An 18,779-nucleotide genomic window follows, 5' to 3' on the forward strand; every position below is an offset into this window, starting at 1 on the left:
GGGAGAGGTAGTGGTTGCGGGAGAGGTGGTGGTGGTGGGAGAGGTGGTGGTGGTGGTGCTGGAGGAGGAGGAGGTGGGAGACGTGGTGGTGGTGGGAGAGCAGGTGGTGGTGGAGGTGGGAGAGGGTGGTGGTGGGAGAGGTAGTGGTGGTGTTGGAGGTGGAAGAGGTGGTGGCGCTGGTGGTGGTGGGAGAGGTGGTGAAGGTGTTGACAATGTTGGTGGAGGAGGTGCTGGTGATGAACAAGTGAATGGAGGTGGTAGTGATGTGGAGATGGCTGACGACTGGTGTGAAGGTCAGAAACTTGGCACAGCCATGCTGTAGACAGAACAGCTGTGTATCTGCCCTTCTCCACTCCACCCCCAGTCATGCCTGAGGCTAGCTCTAGCAGGTTTTCTTGTATGTATGTATGTATGCATATATGTTCATACGCACGTTCGTATGTATGTGTAGGGAGGCAGCCCTACAAACAGCCCACCCTCAGCCTGGTGCCCATCACCACACCAGTCAGCCTGAGCCCTGCTCACCGGAGTTTGCGGCCCAGGACCCTTGGCAGGAATGCCAACTTCTTGGCGATGATGGTTCCTTCGTAGAAAGAGGGCTGGCAGCTTTGGGCAATGGCATTGGCCGTCAGCACTGCCATCAACACGGGAAGTGCGTGCAGGATCTGGCCCGTGAGCTCGAAGGCCAGCATCGCCGTGGAGATGGTGTGGGTCGCTGCCCCTGAGAAGGCAGCAGCCCCTGCATGGGGCAAAGCCCAGTGGGGCAGCTCAGAATGGAGCCCCCGCATGAGAGGGCAGGACTGGTGTGGCCATGGGGTGGGCTGGGGAATGTCCAAGGTTTCCTGACAGAGGTTGCAATGCTGGTCACTGTTAGAAGCATGCTAATTTATAGGCTGAGCAGGTGGAAGGTAGATAGCAAGGATGGGAGATCAGGACAAACAGGAGCTGAGAGGGGCGAGGAGGGGACATGGAGGCCTGTGTGGAGGGCGGGAGACCTGATGGGAGACTTGGGGACCAGTCTTGTGCCATGAGACACTACAGTAGGTGCTCCAGGTCCAGCCGAGCCCCATAATGTTGCCCACCCAGCAGCGCCCCTGCCACTCACCAGCCAAGGCATAGCCCCCAGGAATGATAGGATAGGTGACCCCTCCAGCGAGGATGCCTTTGGGGAAGGCGACAGAGAGGGCTTCTCCCAAGAGGCGCCCAATGCCAGCTCCTGCCCACAGATTTGGAGTGAGGAGGTGAAAGCCAGGCTGGTCCAACCCCCAGTCTATCCCAGCTGATCATGACCAGCCATGATATCACTCCAAGGAGGGCGGGGTGGACCAGGACCCCCTCCTGATAACTCCGAGTCCCTCTCTCAAGACCCCAGACTCACCAAAGACGAATTTGGGCATGAAGTACCCCGCAGGCATAGGGATTGTGGTGGCCAGAATCACCATCCAGAACTAAATGCAGAGACAGAGGAGAGTGGTCGGGCACAGGACGTCTGAGTCTGCTCTCCTTCTTACCTCTCAGCCTTCTCTTTGAAGGAGGCATAGTAAACTATGCCCAACTTACAGATGAGGAGACTGAGGCTCCATGAGCTCACATCACTTGCTAGAATCACCCAGCAGGCAGGGGGTCTGGGTAGAAGGCCCGGCTCTGGCCTGCATGATGGCAGCCTATGCCAATCCCCCCACCCCCAGGGCTGATCTTGGTTCTGTGTACACCACAGACCGGGTGGCCCCTGGATGCCCACCTTCATAACCAGAAAGAAGGCGAGGGTTCCAAAAATGGTGAAGTTTGGGTGGTACCACTCGAACCAGAGGTTTTGGGGGTCAGGCTCTACCGGCCATGGAGGGCTTGAGTTGCGGGTAATGAGCGCCCATGAGTTGTTGTCAAATAGAGAGTCCAGATGTTGTCTCATGGACAGCTGGAGCAGAGGGTGGAATTCTGCATGAGGAGGCTGAGGCAGGCCCCAGCCACCACTCCTGCATGCTTCCCGCCCCAAATCCTGCTCTGCTGTCTCCAAGCTGGGGGATCCTGGGGGTGGGGGGAGGGTAGTCTCTGCACCCCCTCTAAGCTGCAGCTGCCTTGTCTGTGAAGCCATGCAGGCAGCTCCTTAAATGAGAGGGCTAGGAATGGCAGTTCCCTTCTCCCCCATTTCATCTGCCCCAGCCCAGCACCCCTTACCCGAGAGGCTATGAAGCGGCCCACGCCAGGGGGGTAGGTGATGGAGGCAAGGATCAAGGCCACCAGGGAAGCGTACACTGGCTTGCTGGGGGAGGAGGGGGTGGTTAGCTCCAGAGACTGAAGAGAGAAATAGGGCCTCACAGGGCAAGAACAAGCCCCCCACCCCCATAGGGTGCTAATGCTGGATGGAGCCTTCCTGGAGGAGGGACAGGAGCAGAGCTGGGGCTGGGGAGAAGCAGGCAGGGGTCAGTCCCCCAACACTGAGTCCAGTAGGGGGCAGGGCTATGAGAGAGTTAGGAACAGAGATAGTCTGGGAGGAAGGACAAGGCCAGGCCAGGCCAGACAGGAGCGGGGTGGCTGCAGGGCTGGGGCGGGGGCAGAGGAAGGCAGTGAAGGTGAGATGTGACAGGAAAGGTGTTACTGAAGGGCTTGAACCCCAGGGAGGGTCAGCAAGGAGATGAAGGTGAAGTTAGGAGGTTGCTAGCTCCAGACAGGAAAGGCGACAGCGACTGTAGGGGTTTGAAGAAGGATGTTAGAGTGAATCTCTGTAAATTGTGGACTCTGGGAGGAGGTGGAGGGTCTTTTCATCAAAGGCTTGTGGGCTCAGCGGAATTGAAGTTGAGGGGAAGGTCCCCTAAGAGTCCCAAGCCCAGTGCCGACCTGGTGGCTAGTAGTTTGGAGGTGAAGCGATTGGTCCTGATGAATATGAGGAAGGTCCGCTGACAGAAGAGGTAGGCGCAGCTCAGGATGCCGCAGATGGCCCTGGAGGTGTGAGGCCACGAGGCTATGCCCCACACACCCCTGCCCACCCCTTCCCCAGTGTTCAGCAGAGGCCACAAGGCTGTGCCCCACGCATCCCTGTCCACACCCTCCCCTGTGTTCAGCAGAGACCACGAGGCTGTCCCCCACGCACCCCTGCCCACCCCTTCCCCAGTGTTCAGCAGAGGCCACAAGGCTGTGCCCCATGTGCCCCTACCCACACCCTCCCCAGTGTTCAGCAGAGGCCACGAGGCTGTCCCCCACGCACCACTGCCCACGCCCTCCCCAGTGTTCAGCAGAGGCCACGAGGCTGTGCCCCACGCATCCCTGCCTTCCCCAGTGTTCAGCAGCAGTTCAGGCCTGGAATAGGCCCTCACTGGAGACCTGCTCACCCCAACAACACAAAAAAGAAGATCTCAGGCAGGTCAAAGGGAACGTCCACCCGGAAACTGGTCTTGAAGAGGGAGGTGATGGTCTCTGGAAAGGAGAGAAAGGGGGAGGGAATGTAGCACATCCACCCCACGCAAACTCAAGTCCAGAATCACTAGGCCAGGGGAGGTGGGGGCAGATAATTCCCGCTGCCCCAGGATCCTTTTCCTGGCATTCAAGGCCTCGACCCCTGCCTTCCTACTCAACTTCACCCCCTCTTTACCCCAGGGCTCCCCCCTTCATACCCAGCTCTCTTCTGTCCTCCTGGGAGGACAAGGAGGGAGAGAAGACAGAAAGGAGGTGGGTGGAAGAAAAGAGAGAGAAACAGGAAGAGAAATGGGCATCTCCACCTGTGAATGAAAACCCAACCTTTCCGTGAACTTTGCATTAAAATCACAATTTAACAAAAAGAGGGAAGAGGAGAAGAAAGGGTGGGAAGGCAGGGAGGAAGGCAGCTGGAGAAGAGAGGGGAGGGGGACAGATCTGATTCTTGTGCAGGCCGCTGGCCAGGCACTGGAGGGGAGTGTGGGCGCTGCGTGGGGCTGGGGGGGGGACTGAGGTCACTGCACGGGGGCGGGGGGTGAGGGCACTGACCGGGGGCTCACCCTGCTCGCTGTTGAAGACGGCCAGGAGGCGGAACATGAAGGCCCCGCAGGTGGCGGCGAAGAAGCTCCTCCAGTAATCCCAGACGGAGTAGTGCGAGGCCAGGACCTCGATGCTGAACAGGACGCCTGGGGGGACCGCAGGCGCTCAGACTCTCCCCACTCTCCCCAGACCCCTGTTCCGGCCCCGGAGGCCCCTCTGCCGGACACCCTGTCCTGCCCACGGTCTTGATCCCGCAGCTGGACACGTCTCCAGTCCCCTTGACTATGAGGATAGGGCAGGGGGTCCAGGACCACCCTGAGGGGCCACCTGACAGCTGTGGGAAGCCATGTCTATGCCCACTACGTGCTAGGTCTCCCCAAAGATCAGGCCATTGAGTCCTCATGGCAGCCTTTCCAGGTAGGGTCCCCATTGGACAGATGGAATGAGGCTCAGAGAGGGGTGCTCACTGGGTGAGGGGCGCACAGGTTAGGCGGGATTTCAAACTAAAGTCTGTCCCAAGTCACCTTAGGCCTCAAGTCACTCCATCCCATCCCAGCTCTGGGGTGGCTGCACTTGAGGTAGGAACCCCAGCTCTCCCTCAGCCCTTCAGCCGGCAGAGGAGGACACCCAGGCGCGGGGTGCCAGAGGAGAGGGGCTCAGGGTGGGGGCTCACCACTGAATGGGGCCGCGAAGACTGTGGCCACGCCCACCGCCGCAGCTGCCACCAGCATTTCCTTCTGCTTGCGCCTGTTCTGGGGAATCCGAGGTGCAGGCTCAGGTCCCCCAAACCTCTGCTTCTCCTCGTTCCTCCTCTGGCGAACGGGTGGGGACCCCATTCATTAAAGAGAGCACTTCTTACCTCAGACTCCTTGACGGCCTTGGTGCGCACACGGCTCAGGTAGGCTGAGATCATCACCGACAGGTGCACGAAGGGGCCCTGGCACAGCAGGTGTGGGGGCAGGTGTGGGGGCAGCGTGGACACCCTGGGGGAGGTGGGGCCCTTGCCGGCCTCAGGCTCCAGGGTAGGTGCGGGGAGTGGCGGGGGGTTCGCGGGGGGAAGGCTGGCAAAGGGAACCTCACCCAGGCCAGTGGTGGTGTGACTGCCCACTCATATCCCCCATCCATCTCTAGGGGGGTACTGAGGTGACCTTTGTCACTCACTGGGGATCTGCTCTGCCCCCCTATCTGACACTAAGAGCTCCCTAAGGACGGGGCTGGCTGAGTTCTCAGACCCAGCTTCCAGTGAGGTGATGAGGGAAAGGCAGGGGGAGGAAGGGCAGGTGGGTGGAAGGTGCCCACATCTGACCCCTTACCACTTTGCCCAGGAAGATGGTGCTGCCACAGGCCAAGGTGCAGGTGAGGCCCGCAACCTTGGCACCAAAGTTCTTGATGTCCAGGTAGTCCTCCAAGATCACACCAGACAGGATGGTCTTCAGCTCTGGGATCCCAGAACCTGGGAGTGCACAGGACGGGGCAGGAGGAGGGACAATCTTTAACCACATAAACCTGGTGCTGCTCCCGGTGTTTCATAACCCTGTGAGGTTAGGATTGGTAAACGTGTATCGCAGATGGGAAAACTGAGAGCCAGAGAAGGAGAGTAAGTTTCCGTGAACTCCCCTCTGGGCCTGGCAGACAGCTGTGATGGGGCCCAGGGGACCTAGGACAAGAGCTGAGGGCCCCGCTGGAACCCTCCTGAGCACTCTGTCTGCTGGGCTTGAGCTGGAGGCCTGGAGTAGCTGTGCCTCTCCATTAGCCCCACTCCAAACAGGGCTTGGCATGAGCTCTGCAGGGGACTCACCACCATCCCCCCCAGTCACAGACCAGGGGAGCCCCCAGAATGCACATCACACTGGCAGTAACCCGAGAGTCAAGCTCTCTGGCCTGTCCGTGTGACTCCTTAGCCAAGCTGTGAGTTGGGGTAACTGCTTCCTGCTAGCCCCTATCAGAGGTCCGATGGGGTTTGTAAAGGCTTTGACTGGTAGGAACTGAGGTGCTTGCCCCTATCAAAGGCCCCATGAGCTATGAAAAGGCTTTAACCGGTGGGGACTGAGGTGCAGAGAGATGGCACCCTGAACTCACCTCCAGAGAAGGGTGTGATGCTCTGAGAGAAGCCTGAGGAGAAGGAGACCAGGGCCACGGGGTACACAGTCCAGGAGAGGTACCGGAGCAGATGGCTGTCCCCAATCTCTCGGTACAGCCAGTTGTGTGCTGAGGACAGCAAAAATCAAGGAGCCACCCATCGTCTCCACAACCCTCAGGCCTGACACTGTGGTGCCAGGGATCAGCCAGAAAAGGGACATCCAAAAAAGTGGGTCCAGGGACACCCACTAAATGGTGTGGCTCCCAAGAGGAGGCAACAGGTAGGACCCCACTCCATATCTCAGTTTTGCCACTTCCTAGCTGAGTGATCCTGGGCAGGCAACTCTGCCTTTCTGAGCCTCTGTTTCCCCATCTGTCAAGTGGGCTAGTGATTGGTGCCCCTTCAGAGCAGATGAGTCAAGTGGGAAGTGTCTCAGTAGCTGTGTGGCGCACAGTAGTAGGTCTTCAGTACAGTAGCTGGGGGAATCCCCTGGAGAAGATGACTTGGCCCTTTTCTGTCCCACGCCCCCTTTTCCAGAGAGCCCTCAGGCTGAAGAGATTCTGCTGAGGTGTGGAGTGGGCGGAAGCTAGAAGCCTGCCATCTACACAAGTGTCTTCCCTCAGGGATAATGAGTTGAGAGCAAATGAGAAGGAGAAGGAACAGAGGTGGCATGAGAGGTGGGCACAAGGTTTCCATGGAGAAGGGCTCTCTGAACATTCTAGTCTCTCATTCATATGAGGAGGTGGAGCCCCGGAGAGGGGCAGGAGCTCCCCGGGACTGGGACCGCACAAAGATCTGGAACAAAGCTGTAGACACAGGCCTCCTCTCCACCCACCCCTGGCTGCACTTGGTGGCCCGTCTGGCATCCCGAGAAGCGTGCCCAAAGCCCTTGGTGCAGAGCAGAGTGTGTGCCGGGTTACCTCGGACCACGCGGGCGACAACGAAGTTCATGGTGTAGCTGATGAGGGCCATGAGCACCCCGAGGGTCATTAAGAGGTGCCAGTCCTCGCCCTCCCGGAAGAGCTTCTGCTTCAGCCACCCCAGGCCATCTGTGGCAGGGGTGTGGGGTCAGAGCCCAGGCTGGGGCAGACCATCCTGTGGGGCAGAGCCCAAGCAGGTGTGCAGGTGAATGGTGGTGGGACGGGACCAGGTAGTAGGGCGATCAGAGGGAGAGCTGCCTCACATGAGGGGCAGAACGGATTTGTGGCAGGGGTGGTTGACAACACAGTGGGCACCAGGCCTGTTCTTACTGCCCGAGGCTTTTGTCCTGTCAGCTGCCCAGCCCCACCCATCTTGCTATTGTTATTAGTTGCCATCAAGACGGTTCTGACTCATGGGGAGGTGTGTGCGCAGTGTGACTAGGCCTGTCTCCCAAGGCACCTCTTGGTCAGCTTGAACCTCCAACTTTTCAACTGTTGGCTGAGCGTTTCATCATTTGGGCCATGAAGGGACTCACTCCTCCCTGTGCTAGAGGACTTCCAGAAGAATGGTCAGGCAGGGAGAATGTGGATAGAGGCTGGGAACTGCAGCTTTCATCAGCATCCCAGAAAGGTTCATAACTCAGAGAGCTGGAGAGCTCCAGAGTGCTAAATCATGGCTCCACTAAGTGCTAGGCCACAGAGTTTCTGCTGGACCCCCAGGCAGGCCGACTGACTGCCAGGCCAGCCTGGGAGCCGACCCCCACTGGTCATGGATGCCATCCCCTAGGGCTGCACAGAGCCTCTTCCTGGGGTCCCTGTCTTGTCCGTTCCCCGACTAAAGGAATGGTGCCCCAGTCAAAGCGAACAATGCACTTGGGACTCCATGGAAAGATACCAAGTCCAGACTCCACCAAGTATCTGATACTTGCCCTCAGGCCCCTTATTGATACAAGTGAGTGAGAGTCTTGGGCCACCCTGTACCCAGAGGCTGCATCTCCCAAAAGGTAGAAGGCAGGCATCTGGCACATCTGACTCCTGGACAGATGGATAAACAGACTCCTTCCCTCCCTGACACCCAGAAGGATGAGCAGTGAAGTTCCAGGCCAATGAAAGGAGGGGGAGACCTTTGGGCCTCCCAGCAGAAGGGGTAGGGGTGCTGTCCTGAGCAAATGTGTGGAGTGGGGGTCAGCTCTCACCTCGGATGGCTCTACGGATGCGAGGACACGGGCTCCACAGTTCCCGCAGAGTCACAGGGTTTCCTGAGGACCCCTCACGCAGCCCCACCAGCTCCTCCATCAGGTCCCTGATGAAGCCGAAAGAGAAGTGTACCCTGTGTGAGCTGCCCCTGCAAATTTACCCTGTCGTCCGCTCCATCTGATATAGCAGTTTCCCGAATAAGAGAAGGGGGCGGGGGGAGAGAAAGAGAGAGAGAGAGGGATCTCACCAAGTTAGAGGGGATATCGGGTCTGGGGTGCCATCAGTGCTGTGGGGATGTCTGCATGTGTTGTGTGGGTTGGGGAGTTGTATCCTCAAGGCCCAGCAATAGCTTAGTCTCAGGCAGGGTCCCTGGCCTCACAGCCCCCACATCCTGGGCATTCTACCCTGTCTACTGCTCAGAGCATTCTCTCACTACAGGGTGCTCTGACTCCCCACGCTCATTTGAAACCCCTTGCAGGGTGCAAAGGCAGGAAAATCCCAGGTGCCAAAGGAGACCTTGTGAGAGTGAAAGTAGGGTGCTGGCCTGCTGGCCCCCACCTTCTGACCTGGCCTTGGTGGGTTCTTGTCCGGCACCACGTCCAGCGGCCCCTGTCCTCTGCCTGTCCGCCGCCCTGCAGTGGCCCCAGCCGGACCTCCTCTAACAGAGATTCCTTTGCCTGCAGCTCAGGTGCACCTGGACAGGTGTGCGCTCCACCAATCAGCATCCTCCCTCTCCTCATTACCCGCCTCCCCCCCCACCCCCAAGTTTACTGTGGCCATTAAAAATGCCCTTGACAAACCACCCAGAACTGCCCAGGCTGGCTGAGCTGTGCAGGGAAGAGCAGTCAGGAGGGGGTGCAGGGCCACCCCCGGCCCATGTGATCCCAACTGCACTGCAGGCCCCGTGGTGCACACAGTAGGACCGTGTCTGTGTCTGCTGGGGCAGAAGGCCAGGGCTCTGGGTCCCCACATCCAGGCATGGAAAGGGTTTAACAACACAGAGGAGGAAGACCACTGTCACCATCAGGAGAAAAACTCAAACTCGCTGTCCAGTCGGAACCGGCTCAGCAGACCCTCCAGTGGCCCCCCAGGCTGTAAACCGCGTGGGAGGAGAGGGCCCACATTTCTCCCACAGGGCTGCTCGTGGATTCAGGAGAGGCATCACCTTTGCCGGAGCAGCGCAGTGCTCCCTCAGAAAGAGAAAGGGCAATGTATTTACTGCATTGAAGAGATTTACTGCCAAGGAAATGTTTTTGGTTCTATCTTATTTTTAATTGGTTTGCTTACAAAGTTCATATATACATTGTGTTTCACACTATGCTTCATTCCCATTGTGTTTTGTACAAACATTCTCATGCATTATGTTTTATAAAATTGCCGCAGGACTTTGCCCATTATTACTGTCTTTTCACCCAGATCTTTCCCATTTCCTTCCCCCCTCAAACTGTGCAGCTCTGTGGTTTCGCCCGTACTCGTCTTCACCCCACTGCTCCCCCCTCCTTGAGCTCCCATACGTGTTTTACTAGTTACCCTATTTTTACGATCATGGTCTTAAATGTCACATTTATCCTTAAGAGACTGAGTTAGTTCAGTCAGCCTAATGCTTTTGCTAAAGATCAAAACTGTCACTTTATTTTTTTAGAAAGGATATATTTATTTTATATTGGTTTGCATGCAAAAAAACCAAAGAAACAAAAAAAGAACACAAGCAAGCATGAGTGGGATCTATTATCCCAGGCCCCTTCTGTGGGCCAGGCACCCCACAGTTACCAGGAGCTGAAGCCCGCTGCAGCCAATGACATGTTCTGGTTTTGAAGCAGTGTCTCAGAGCACCAGGGCTTCTTTTCTGTGAAGGCCAAGGGAACAGAGCCGATTCCCACCCTGGTGGGACTGACTGACTCGTTCCTGCCTTGGTGGTCCATTTCATACAAAGATGGTGAGCAGGCCAACCACCTGAAGCAAAGGCAGTGTGGTGGGAACTGCTGGAGGCACCAAAGGCCTGACAAGGAGTTCTTTTCATCTGAGGAAAACACCAAAAGAATTAACTATGAATCAATTCCAATTCAGGTGACCCCAAGTGTATCTGAGAAAGTCCATGCTCTGTAGAATTTTCAGTGGTTTGTTTTACAGATGTAGGTCACCAAGCCTGTCTTTCAAGGCACCTCTGGGTGGACTAGAACCTCCAGCCTTTAGGTTAGAAGTCAGGTACGCTAACCATTTGTGTACTCAGTGCCTTCATTATCCAGTGCTGCTGTAACAGAAGTACCACAGAATGGCTTTAACAAGCATGTTTATGCTCTCATACTGTTTAGGAGGCTAGCAGTCCTGGAGAAAAGGTCCTTGCTTCCCTCTGCATCTGTAGGCCCTGCATTCCTTGGCCATCTCCATGTGGCCTAGCCTTTGCCAGGGTCAAGGAGCTTCCTAGTACAGGGACCTGACACACTCCACTCCTGATATACTGAAGTTTTCACTGTCCCCTTCACTCTTCTCCCTTTCATCTCTTATTAGATTAAGGGATGTTGCATCCCACTCTTAAGCCTCTTACTGGTTTATCATATCATGGAGTATCATTACATAACTTTCACATGAAATCATTACATACATGTATTTGGGAGTGGAGAGACACAATTCACTCTGTGACACTCAAGGACTTATTATCTCAGAAGGCTGCCTCTTAAGTTGCATCATGACATAGCAGTGACTCAGGCTGGGGCCTTTCCATTAAATGCTGCAGATTTGGGGCCATCTGAACAAAGGGTAGAAGCATGGGTGTCGCCACAGGATGTGGTAGGGGAACAGGTATATATTGCCAGCTTCACTCCAGACAGTACATTTACAACACCATTGTGACCTGGAAATAACTTCACAGCTTTGCAGATGATAAATGTCTGCAATATGGATTGAAGCTCCATCTCAAGTAAACAAAGATTCTCACATTGGGCCAATTGACAGCACCATGGTAGATGGAGAAGAGATTGAGGTTGTTAACAGTTTCAACTTGCTCGGATCCATAATAAACACTCTTGGCATCAGCAGTCAGGATATCAAAAGACGAATTGCACTGGGAAAATCTGTGGTCAGGGACCCCTCCAGAGGAGTGAAGAACAATGATGTCAGTCTAGAGACTAAGATATGCCTGATCCAGGCCATGGTCTTTGCAATTACTTGGTATGCATCAGAAAGCTGGACAATGACTAAAGATGATAGAAGAATTGATGCCTTTGAGTTGTGGTGCTGGAGAAGAGTATTGAACATACCATGGACCACGAGAACAAATAGATCTGTCCTGGGTTGAAATCAAATTTCTCCTTGGAGGCAACAATTTTGAAGCTCCATCTCACATACTTTGGGCATGTTTCCAGGAGGGACCAGTCCATGGAGAAGGACATCAAGCTTGGAAGGGTGAAGGGACAGTGCAGGAGAGGAAGACCCAGGATGAGATGGATTGACTCAGTAACTGGGGTATTGTGATAGAGGTGTCAGAGTCAGTGAGACTAGCTCAGGATAGGGCAGGGAGGCTTCAGAGCTGTTGTACATAGGGTTGCTATTAGTCGTTGAAAACTCAATGGCACATAACAACAACAACAAATGATGAATCAGAGAAGTGTGGGTACTTTTCTGAGGTCACACATCAGAGGATAAACCCAGACTTGGACTATGAGGCTTTTGACCTCCCAGAAACTTCTCCAGTTCCTAGGCTTGATAGATGAGGACAATGGCTTGGGTACAAAGCAGAGGATTAGTGTCTGATGCCTTTCGGAGGTTTGAGCAAGAGAGCCACTAAGGACCCTCCCCCAGACAGATCCTCCCTCTGAAAGTCATGATGGCCTTTCAGTGACAGAATTCTTAGAACCTGAGCAGCCCCCTGCCCCCAGATAGCAGTCCAAGTCATCAGTTTAAAATAGAAGCCTGTGTGTGCGTGTCTGTGTGGGTGGGTGCATTTGCGGGGGAAGTGAGTATGGGTGGAGGGTTTCCTGTTCTGTGTGGACCCACTCTTGCCTCAAGTCATCCAAACACATTGGCTGTTTGTAGTGACAGGGAAACTGGCTGCCATGTTGACATCCCCAACGCCAGCCTCTGGCCGCTGGCAGCTCACAGTCCCTGAGCCAGCCCTGGCCAGCCAGCATTGCATGACCACACCCTCACCCCACTGCCCTGTGAGTGCCAGGAAAGTGAGGACAGCAGGGGGGGCATGCAGCCTAGGACAAGCCTCTCTCAGAGCAATTTCTCTCAAGAGACAACCTCTAACGTTTCTCTGTTCTGTGTGAAACGGCAAGTATAGAGAAAAATAGCTTAACACAGGGAGTGCAAGCTTGAAACTAGAACAGCTCTGCCTCCCCTGGCGGTTCATGCCCCACTTGGAACCTCTGTTTCTTCTTCTGTCCAATAGGGAGAGCCTAGGCATCATGGGGGTAGAGATCTGTATCTGCCAAGTCTCCAGAGCCTAGAACAGTGCACGACACATAGTAGATACTCCATCAAAACCGCTTCCAAACTTTGGCTCTGTGAGGATTCCTTTCCCATGATCTGGCCATGAGAATCTGAGGGTGCAGGATGTAGTCTCTGTTTGTTAAAAGCTCTCTCAGATGACCAGGAGGCCTTGTAGGGTTTGAGAGTCAGTGGACTGGGTTACCTCTGAGGAGTCTTTAATCTGAAGGGAAAGGCATTAGAATGGCCTCTGTCACCTTTCAAGGTCCCTCCTGGCCACCGCGTCCAGAGAACCCAGTATTTCATGGAGCCTTGGGATGGAAAGGGGGGGGGGGGGGGAGGGGGGGGGGGGGGGGAATGGTGGGCGGGCGTGGGTAACGGGATCTGACGCCCAGGAGCTGTGACTCAGGACCTCAGCACCATGACAGTGTGTCTGCTTTTAGCCACTGGCTCCTGTTTCCTGGCGGGCGACTGGCTTCTGGGCCCCCACCCCTCCCCCACCCTCACCCCACCCACTCGCCATGGCACCTCGATGCTAAGAACTGCCTGACAGCCAGGATGGATGACAGAGACCAGTCAGAGATCTTCACTTGAAGAGACAGACCGCCACCTTGCCTCCATCTCCCAGCCTGTGCCCTGGCCTCCCCTGCTTCATCTACCGTCAGCACCAGAGTTTACTCTTGTGACTACTGTGCCTCCAGAATGAAGGTCCTGGACCCCCTGGGGGCTGGATGAAAGAGCCCATCTATGGAACCCCCAGCCTAACAGATGAGCTCCTGCCTTGGGGGAGATGTGCCTGTCTAATATGGGAGAGAGGGCACAGCCAGGAAATCACAGAACACAGGGAGTCCAGGTCACACTGCCAGGGTTGGAGGGGACTTCTGGGCAGGGTCCTGTGTGGCTGGAGCAATCTGAGAAACCTCCACAGAGAAGGAGGACCTTGAGCTGATCTGGGAAGCAAGAGCAGGGGTTGGCAAGACGTCTGGGGCCTGGCATTGTGACCCAGGTAAAGGCCCTGTGAGTCTTCTCCACAGTGGTCTTCCCACTCTAATTCAATCAATTCAATCTCTAATTCAATCCAGGACCTGTTGAGTGGAAGATGGGTGTAGAGAGATATCTAAGACCATCTATCCATGTGTCCATTCAAATCATCCTGGCCTCCAGAGAGCCTTCAAGGCCCAAAACAAGGGCCTGAAATCAGATACTTCTGGGTTAGACTCCCAGCTCTGTCCCTGAGACCTGTGTAAGCCCCTCCATTTTTGGGAAGCCCCCTTTTGCTGGCTATGAAATGCGAACTTCACCTCCTCCCTCCCGAGCTGTGAGGGACCAGACAGAGCCATGCTGGTCATGAATGCAGCCAGCAGCTGGAACCCAGGAGGCATGCTGAAGTCACAGCGAGAACAATTGTCTAGAACAATTCTTTTCTGCTAACTGAAATCTCAGGTGTCCCCACTGAAATGTCAGGCTAGTAGACAGTCCTTTGAACACAGCCTTCTAGATCTGTAAGGACAATCGCCATGTTATCTGGGCTCCAGCCCTGCTTCTAGCTGCCAGTTCTCGCCCCTTTAGGGCCCTAAATGACCACAGAGTCAAATGGGGGAAACAAACATGGAATCTAGTTCCCGTGGGAATGGGCAGGAGGACATCTGCAAATTCTACACACACTCTCTCTTTCTCTCGCTCTCTCTCTCCCCCCAGGGCTGTCTCAGGCTTCCTTAAGAAATGGACTGTAAACATTGCCTACCTTGAGGGAAGCATCCCCTCACCTCACACAGGTCTCCAGAAGCCCAAGCCTCCTAGCTACCCTTGACCTTCCACCCCTGCCATTTCTTGCTGTCCCCTGAGCTGTCTGACCCAGGGGCTTAGACCATCTGTCCTGACCACCTACCACCCAGATTCCCCTTTACCAAGGACTAGAACTTTGGGGAGAGGGACCAGGAAATACAGGACACCTTGTTTGCAAACAGCTTACAGTCTGAGGGAGGAGGCAGACATAGTCTTTAGGGAACCCTGGGCAGATTAATGGAGGAGACAGTAGACACAGAAACAGTCAGCCCCTTCCAGAATAGCCCATCAAGTACACCAGGTCCTGGGGCAGACACGGTGGTCACAGTGCACAGGGGACACAGTGGGACATCGTGCACGCCCCACCCCCAGTGGGCCCAAGGGCCCTGGTCTGGTGTTACCAGCCTGGAATGCGGGCAGTGAGCTCAGCCTGCGGCCTGCGTGCATCGCCTGTCAGCAGGGCCGTCTCGGTGGAGAAGAGTTCCAGCCCCCTCTGGGCCATGGAGAGGCCTAAATTTAGCTGGTAGACAAGGGGCTGGCCCGGAGCCCGGGGACGGTCAGGCCTTATAAAGCGCCAGCAGTCAGGCCCCGGCACACTCCCCCGGAGGCCGGCTGCCCACATCCCTCTGCTGTGCACCCTGCCCTCCTGGACAGGGCCCAGCGTCTGCCCGTGGATGAGCCACAGGACGGCATCCACCTTCAGAGCGGAGAGAAGTTTCCACTCCTCTTCCTCCTCCTCTTCCTCCTCGGCCTCCCGCGCCCTTCCTGCCCAAGACCCACCCATGGAGAAGGCCCTGAGCATGTTTTCTGAGGATTTTGGCAGCTTCATGCGGCCCCACTCCGAGCCCCTGGCCTTCCCAGGCAAGTGCTGGGGGCTCTGAAGGGAGGGCAGAGGCACAGGTAGGGGGCATGCACGCCAGGCCACCATCCAATGGGGGCAGAACTGACGCTGCACAGCCTGCAGCCATGTGGTCACCAGGACAGATGTGAGAAGAGCACACAGGTGGGCCTCCAGGACAGCTGCCCCGCCCCAGGTTCAGGCACGCCTCTTGTGGCCAGATGTGGCCAGGTCTTCACTGGAGCCCTGGGTGGCTGGGTGGGGTTGAAGGCTGGGGGTTATCATTCAGCCTCTAGATATGAGTGAGGTTGCCTGAATCACACGTTCACACCATATCAGCATCAAATTAGAGTGGGACTCCATCCCCTGTGGGCAATGATGAGGGGAAAAGTGGGTTTCAGGGGTGATAACCTGAGGAGAAAGAGGCCAGGGGACAACAAACCACAGTCCCAGGCTCTGGAAGCAAGCCTCCATTGAATCCAGCTCACAGAAGCCTTTCTCACAGCCCGTCCTGGGGGCCCAGGCAAGATCAAGACCCTTGGAGACGCCTATGAGTTTGCAGTCGATGTGAGCGACTTCTCACCGGAAGACATCATCGTCACCACCTCCAACAACCACATTGAAGTGCGAGCTGAGAAGGTGAGCTGTCCCCCACCCCGGGCCCCCAGATGCAGTTCCTTGTCCTTCCCCTGCATTCACTATTCCCCATCTCCCCACTCCATCCGAAGATCAGAGACCCTAACCCGTGCCTCTGCCCTCCCCCACAGACTCCCCTAGGGCACAGTGGGGACCTTGTTCCCTCTAGCTCATGGGCAATGAGACCCTTGACCACCTCTCCCTGCCCTCAGAGACCCCAGATTCCTTCTTCATGTCCCTAAGAACCCAGAGCTGAGGGAGACCTGGGGTGGGGTAAAAGGAAGGAGATGGTGGTGGTGGATGAGATTGAAGGGTTAGGGGCTCCCTTATCTGACACACCTTCAAGCTCTCTTCTTGAAGCCAGAAGCCTACCAGCCTTTGGGACCCCTGAATCAGGCACAAGGCAGGGAAGAGGGCCCCAAGGACTCAAAACCCCTACTCCCTCCACTCACGGGTGGCAGGGTCTCTGAGTCTGGGGCTTCCAGCCCAGTTTGGGGAGGTGGAGGGCGTGGCCAGATCTGAGCAGTGATGCTGTCCTAGGTCAGATGACAGTGATAGTGTCTCCTCCAGGACAGGAGGAGAGAGTCTCCTCACAGCCTGAATTCCCTTCTTGAGGGTTGAATGAGGGAGGCTGGAGGCCCGGGCACCCGAGCCAGGGAAGCCAAAGACTGTGGGCCCCGGAGCACGTGCCTGCTCTGCCGCCCCTGTGGTGACTCAGCCACCTCAAAAGCCTCTGGACACTATGTGCTGGCCGAGCTGTGGGGGAGGGGCCACTGGCCCAGCCCACTGAGGGGGACACTCAATGTGTCTGGGCATCCAGGAGGATACAGATCTTGTCTTTCCTGTGCTGCTCAGGGGCCCCAGCTTTCAAGCCCCTCCCTCCTTGAGCCCCTAGGAACTATCTGAGCTCATCAAAGCACCTCCCTGCCTGTCATGCTTGGCCCTTGCCGTGTGGCCCTGTGGCTGTCTCCATCATCACCAGCCCCTCAGGGCAGCCTCTACTCCTCCCTTGACTTTCAAGGATCCAGCTGGGCTTAGAATGGTGGGAAGGGGCTTCTGAGAAGGGGGTGAGGCCTGTCATGTACACGACAGTAGGGGACAACCTGCCCTGACCCACTGCTCTTCCCCAGCTGGCGGCTGACGGCACCGTCATGAACACCTTTGCCCACAAGTGCCAGTTGCCTGAGGATGTGGACCCCACATCGGTGACCTCGGCCCTCAGGGAGGATGGCAGCCTGACCATCCGAGCACGGCGCCACCCTCACACAGAGCATGTCCAGCAGACCTTCCGGACAGAGATCAAAATCTGAGGGGCCTCCCGCAGCTCTCGACCCCTGGCCCTCAACAACTGCCCACAGTGGCCTACTAGAGCCCCTCTTCCTACTCTCTCCATAGTAGTGCCTAGACATCTCAGACCCTGACAGCCCCAGGCCCCAGGTGGGCCAGCCTCCCAAATTGGGGGCCTTATGCTCTGCCCAGGACAGGTCTGGGATGCCCCTGCCTCACCTGTAGCTCCCTGTTGCAGATATGATCTACCTAAATCAGAAGAAAAAGTTAGGGGTGGGGAAAGAGGAGTCCCAGATATGCCACTGAGGGGAAGGCAAGGACCTCCACGGGTAAATAATCTGCAGGACAGACAAATTCTTTGTTCTATGGAGTCTCTGCAGGGCAGGGGCAGGGAGACCTAGAACTTGGGACTCCTTGGCCAAAAGAGAGAGAGGTGGAGAGGAGACATGGAGGTATCCATCTCGGGGCATTGCCCTAGGGCATAGGGAGCCAACCAAACAGCCCAGCCATGAAGGTGAACCTCCCCCACTGCCCACTGACACTCTCCAAGCCCCAGACCAGCTGGCAGGCTGCCCATTCACCTGATGTCCCCAAGCCCCTGGGGCCTGATTTCCAGCCAGCCAGCTGTGCCAGGGCGGAGCCATGTAGTGTCTGCATATACATGGGGTTTTTCCAATACAGCTGGTTCATGAGAAACTGTGTGGAAGTGCTGTGGTCTGTTACTGGCTGATGCCTCCAGGGCAGACTGGGGTAAGGGGTGGGGCTGGCACTCTTCCCTGCCCCAAGTCTGGGTGTAGATAGGACTAGCAGGCAGAGGGTAGAAGAGAGTGCAAATGGGACTTTATGTCTGCAGTGTGGGACCCCAGCTTCTTAACAACCTCCTTCTCTGGTCAGGTACCTCCACTATTCTTCCTCCTCTTTAATCTATGAATCTATAGACTAGGTCTGTGTGTATGATACATCCTACACCCATCGCTGTCTTACAAAATACAAACCAGTGTCTGCTTCTTGAGGCCAAATTCAGGACACTCTAAAACTCAGCTTTATAATCTGCTCTAACAATGGAGCACCAGATTCTCTTAGCAGTGGGTTACCCAGCTTTTTCTTTGAAGGCTGGATTTGAACTCACTAGGTCAGAACTACTCTCCACCTATGTGCATGGGGAGCAGTTCCCTTCACTCTGCATCCCTCAGCCTGTGTACCTTGCCCCACTATCTTCCTGAGGAGAAACAGAGGTGGGGATGATCCCCAAAAGAGTCTACAACCAGTTCGCTCCCAGTCCTGGATTCAAGACAGGAACCCCCATCAATCTTCACTCCTGGCTGTTTCCTACCTGCAGAAGTTTGAGTTAGGTGTCCAGGACAAGGCCATGGCCAGCTTCTGCCCTCTGTGCCTCTCAAGTCAAGATACTGTTGGAGTAACCACCTCTGCCTCTATCACTGGGTGGGGGGGGCTTGTAAGAGGGCAAGGTGGAAATGGGCAGCGTCAGAGGGGCCTGGTACTGCACCCTGTGGACACAGTAAATGACAGAATCACAGATTTCTGGAGGTTATCAGCTTGAGGTTTTCAAACCTGGGGTGAAACTGGAGCACCCAGATGGAAAACTCCAGGATAGAGAGACATACCAGTTACCAGTAGAGCGGCACACTCAGATCTGGGG

The 18,779-nt window shown here is 55.9% G+C and overlaps 2 protein-coding genes across 3 annotated transcripts in view; one reads left to right on the forward strand and one right to left on the reverse strand.

Annotated features, from left to right (window-relative positions):
* The window catches only part of CLCNKB (chloride channel, voltage-sensitive Kb), a 12,593-nt gene extending 4,349 nt beyond the window's left edge, over nt 1-8,244 (reverse strand). Inside the window, exons 1-14 of one of the 2 annotated variants that reach the window (XM_006883616.1) lie at nt 8,145-8,244; nt 6,949-7,077; nt 6,028-6,156; nt 5,262-5,401; nt 4,808-4,885; nt 4,622-4,700; nt 3,969-4,094; nt 3,327-3,411; nt 2,836-2,937; nt 2,176-2,260; nt 1,742-1,915; nt 1,379-1,448; nt 1,106-1,216; nt 526-739 (exon numbers count right to left, since the gene is read on the reverse strand). In XM_006883616.1, the coding sequence (XP_006883678.1) occupies nt 526-739; nt 1,106-1,216; nt 1,379-1,448; nt 1,742-1,915; nt 2,176-2,260; nt 2,836-2,937; nt 3,327-3,411; nt 3,969-4,094; nt 4,622-4,700; nt 4,808-4,885; nt 5,262-5,401; nt 6,028-6,156; nt 6,949-7,077; nt 8,145-8,244 (1,622 nt within the window). The remainder of the gene's footprint in view (nt 1-525; nt 740-1,105; nt 1,217-1,378; nt 1,449-1,741; nt 1,916-2,175; nt 2,261-2,835; nt 2,938-3,326; nt 3,412-3,968; nt 4,095-4,621; nt 4,701-4,807; nt 4,886-5,261; nt 5,402-6,027; nt 6,157-6,948; nt 7,078-8,144) is intronic. The other variant, XM_006883617.1, reaches the window with a different exon arrangement.
* A 6,788-nt stretch (nt 8,245-15,032) lies between these two features.
* HSPB7 (heat shock 27kDa protein family, member 7 (cardiovascular)) lies at nt 15,033-17,142 on the forward strand. Its single transcript, XM_006883618.1, has 3 exons — nt 15,033-15,219; nt 15,702-15,835; nt 16,963-17,142. The coding sequence occupies exons 1-3, from the start codon at nt 15,033-15,035 to the stop codon at nt 17,140-17,142; spliced, it is 501 nt and encodes a 166-aa protein (XP_006883680.1).
* Nucleotides 17,143-18,779: the final 1,637 nt, after the last annotated feature.

The sequence above is a fragment of the Elephantulus edwardii genome, unplaced genomic scaffold (assembly GCF_000299155.1).
Source record: "Elephantulus edwardii isolate Elephantulus edwardi_28Jun2011 unplaced genomic scaffold, EleEdw1.0 scaffold00028, whole genome shotgun sequence".
NCBI lineage: Eukaryota > Metazoa > Chordata > Mammalia > Macroscelidea > Macroscelididae > Elephantulus > Elephantulus edwardii.